The sequence below is a fragment of the Peromyscus leucopus genome, chromosome 7 (genome assembly GCF_004664715.2).
Source record: "Peromyscus leucopus breed LL Stock chromosome 7, UCI_PerLeu_2.1, whole genome shotgun sequence".
In the NCBI taxonomy this organism is placed as follows: Eukaryota; Metazoa; Chordata; class Mammalia; order Rodentia; family Cricetidae; genus Peromyscus; species Peromyscus leucopus.
Window position 1 is genome coordinate 34,586,241 of NC_051069.1, and position 3,440 is coordinate 34,589,680.

General features: G+C 32.5%; 1 protein-coding gene across 1 annotated transcript; it reads right to left on the bottom strand.

Moving 5' to 3' along the window:
* Positions 1–667: 667 nt before the first annotated feature.
* LOC114687774 (olfactory receptor 8B3-like) lies at positions 668–1,582 on the bottom strand. Its single transcript, XM_028862408.1, is given in 3 exon segments — positions 668–972; positions 975–1,266; positions 1,268–1,582. Coding segments are annotated over 3 exon segments (912 nt in total).
* Between the last annotated feature and the right edge of the window lie 1,858 nt (positions 1,583–3,440).

Genomic DNA, 3,440 nt, shown 5'->3' on the forward strand with positions numbered 1-3,440 from the left:
AACAAAATAACTAATAAATATTAAGTACATTGAAAAGTACTTGAGACTTTTTATTAGAATAACTATAATACTTTAATTATCAACCTTGTTGCACATTAGTATACAATCCATGTCATAAATATATATGTCTATATATATATATTATATATATAAATCTAGTGTGAGTTTGGGTACAATGATAAATATTAAGAACTATAACAAGAAGGCTCAATGTTTACAACAGCAAGACGGGTTGTATTTAAATGGTCTTTGTGAAACTTGCATATACCTGAGATATTCATTTTTGAAGTTTGATGACAGAAATAGTCTCATTTGTATGTTCAGTGAAATATAATAAAAGAATCACACATCCCATTCATTAGCAAAATATCATCTTAGCATTTGCTTGATAGTTTAATGAATAATTTATCTTCCTAAAAGAAAAAAAATCAATAATAAAAATAAAATGCAATGAATTAGATTTTTTAACATGATAAAACATATGTACTAAATGATGAGGAGAAAGGAATAGCTATTATTAACAAAACCTGAAAACAAATTGAGAATATGCCTAATAATTACATGATAAAATAGGAAAACATATTTCATCTAATATTTTAATAAAAAGATAAACTCCACAAAACTACAGGAAAATAGAGATGCTGTTTCTAACATAATTTATACCTGCTCAGGGTTTCCTAAGGGCAACTTTAACATCTTTGTTCCTCAAGCTGTAAATTAATGGATTCAGCATGGGAACCACATTGGTATAAAAGACAGAAGAGATTTTTCCTTTATTCATAGACCCAGCTGAGGAGGGTTTAAGATACATAAATGCACCTGATCCAAAGAACAGAGAAACAGCAATTATGTGGGAACTGCAGGTGCTGAAGGCCTTGGACCTGCCCTCAGCAGAGTTTATATGGCAGATACTGGAGACAATGAAACCGTAAGAAATAAAGATGGTGATGCTGGGCACAATGATGTTGATGCCACCACAATGAAAACCTCCAATTCATTGATATAGGTGCTGGTGCAGGAGAGCTGCATCACAGGGAGGATGTCACAGAAGTAGTGATTGATGGTGTTTGCATCACAGAAGGTCAGTCTCAGCATGCATCCTGTGTGAGCCATGGCACCAGAAAATGCCATCAAATATGAACCAAGCATTAGGTAGAAACATATTTTAGGGGACATAGCAATATTATATAAGAGCGGGTTACAGATGGCCACATAGCGATCATAGGCCATCGACATTAACACATAACACTCAGAAATAACAAAAAAATGAAAAAAAATAGAGTTGGGTCATACAACCTATATAAGAGATAATATTCTTATCTAATATGAAGTTCAACAGCATTTTGGGTGTAAACACTGAAGAGTAGCAGAAGTCTATCAAAGACAAGTTAAAGAGAAAAAAGTACATGGGTGTATGAAGATGTGAATTAAGTCCAATTAGAATTATCAAACCCAAATTCCCCATCATAGTCACCAAATACATTAGAAGAAATAGGAAGAACAGAGGGAGTTGGAGACTGGGCTGGTCTGTTAAGCCCATCAGGATAAATTCAGTCACAAAAGACCTATTTCCAACAGTCATTATTTTCCTATTGGAATCTGCAGGCATTGGTCAATGCATTACACTGTAAGACAAAATATCTCTTTCCACATTATATTTCTTTCCACCAATGTATATTCACAGGAAATTTTCAAGTCTACCCCAGTCTCAAACTGTAGAATCTGCCTTTCTCATGGCAGTGAGTGCCATAGAGTTTCCCTTATTACAGTCTTTCCAAGCTAAGCATGTCAATGTATCTCAGCTTCTGAAATACTGAATGAAGGCAGAGTCATTTCATGTAAACATGACTGTTTACAAACCAAGGTATAAGGAAAGTATGACTGGACAGAAACACCTTTATCTCATCTTATTATTTCTTCTTTTACTTGATTAAATTGGTTTCTAGAAAAAAATAGCAATAGAAAATTTAACAATTAATATTTATATTTGTTCGTATTAGTTAGATGTAAAATGAAAAATCAAAACCATGCCTAACCGAACTTACCAATGAGAGGAAAGGCGCCTGTCTCGAAACAAAAAAAAAAAAAAAAAAAAAAAACATTATCCATGCACAAGTAAAGACTCTGAATAGAGGCAAGGTTAGAAACTACTGTATGTCACAGAATCAAATTTCAAAGTTTACATTTCAAAGTTCTGTACTTGGAGAAGGAATGTATTTAATCTATTTTTTAAAAATATCTCTACTTTCTATCTGAAACATGTTCATGTCAGCTTTACTTATATAGCAGGGTTTAAAAAATGGGAAAATTGGACCTGTCATATATCCTGAACTACTATCATAAACAAAGACATTAAGGTACATAGAGTTTATAAACTCACCATTGTTGAGCCAGAAAAGATTGGTGTTTTCTTATTGTTACTTGAAATGAAAATTTCAGCATTTGTGCATTATGAGGCTCTTCTTGTTTTTACTAACAATTTACAAAGTGCTTGGAAATATTTATGGATTGTAACTTACATTTGCTGATTATGATCTTTCACTACTTATTCGTAACAGTAAAAGTCTTCATATTGGTCTACTTGTCACTTTACAATATGGAGGAGTTTCAATGTAAGTGTAATGATATTAATGTAAATATGTCAGGCTTTAAATGGAAAGAAACTTGTTAGTTCTCTTCCCTGGAGAATAGCATCTTGGTATAAGAAGGGCATAGAAGGATTTTATTTACACTCTGGACCAAGATTTCTCTTTAATACTTAAGGGACTTACAATTTTACAGAAATTTTTAATTCACCCTTGGGCTTGTACAACTCCCAAGACAAACCCAAAACAAGATACCATCTCCATATTATATTCATATCTGAAGGGAAATATGTTGCATTATCTCATTACTTTCCACATCCTAAATAGGAATGTTTCTACATATTCCTATTCTATATTTCCTAGTTTCTTTATCAGAAAATATTCAATAATTGCAATAGCTCAGTTCAATGGTCTCTCATTGAATATTTCACTTTATAAAATTTCCCCTTTCAAAAGTTTTTACTTTTACAATGATTAGACGTCATTGTAAAAATGATTTCTGGGGTCCTTCTGAGAATTTAATCTAATTAATTCTGTCAGTTAAATTTCCTTTGCTTTGGTTTGTGTTCACAATTTATTAAATAGTGACAGTGACTGAGAGCACATATTTTGTCTGGTTGTTATGAAGCTAAAAAATACTGTAAGTTAATTTGTGATAATATGATGGCACATGCAAATACCTAAACACAATATATTGCTCTTGGCTTCCAACCATAACCAGAATGGAAAGACTATTTCTGAAGTACACATCTTGACTGAAGGACATATAGAAATCAGTCTTGAAGAGAACAAGAATCAATCTCTCTCTCTCTCTCTCTCTCTCTCTCTCTCTCTCTCTCTCTCCTTCTCTCTCTC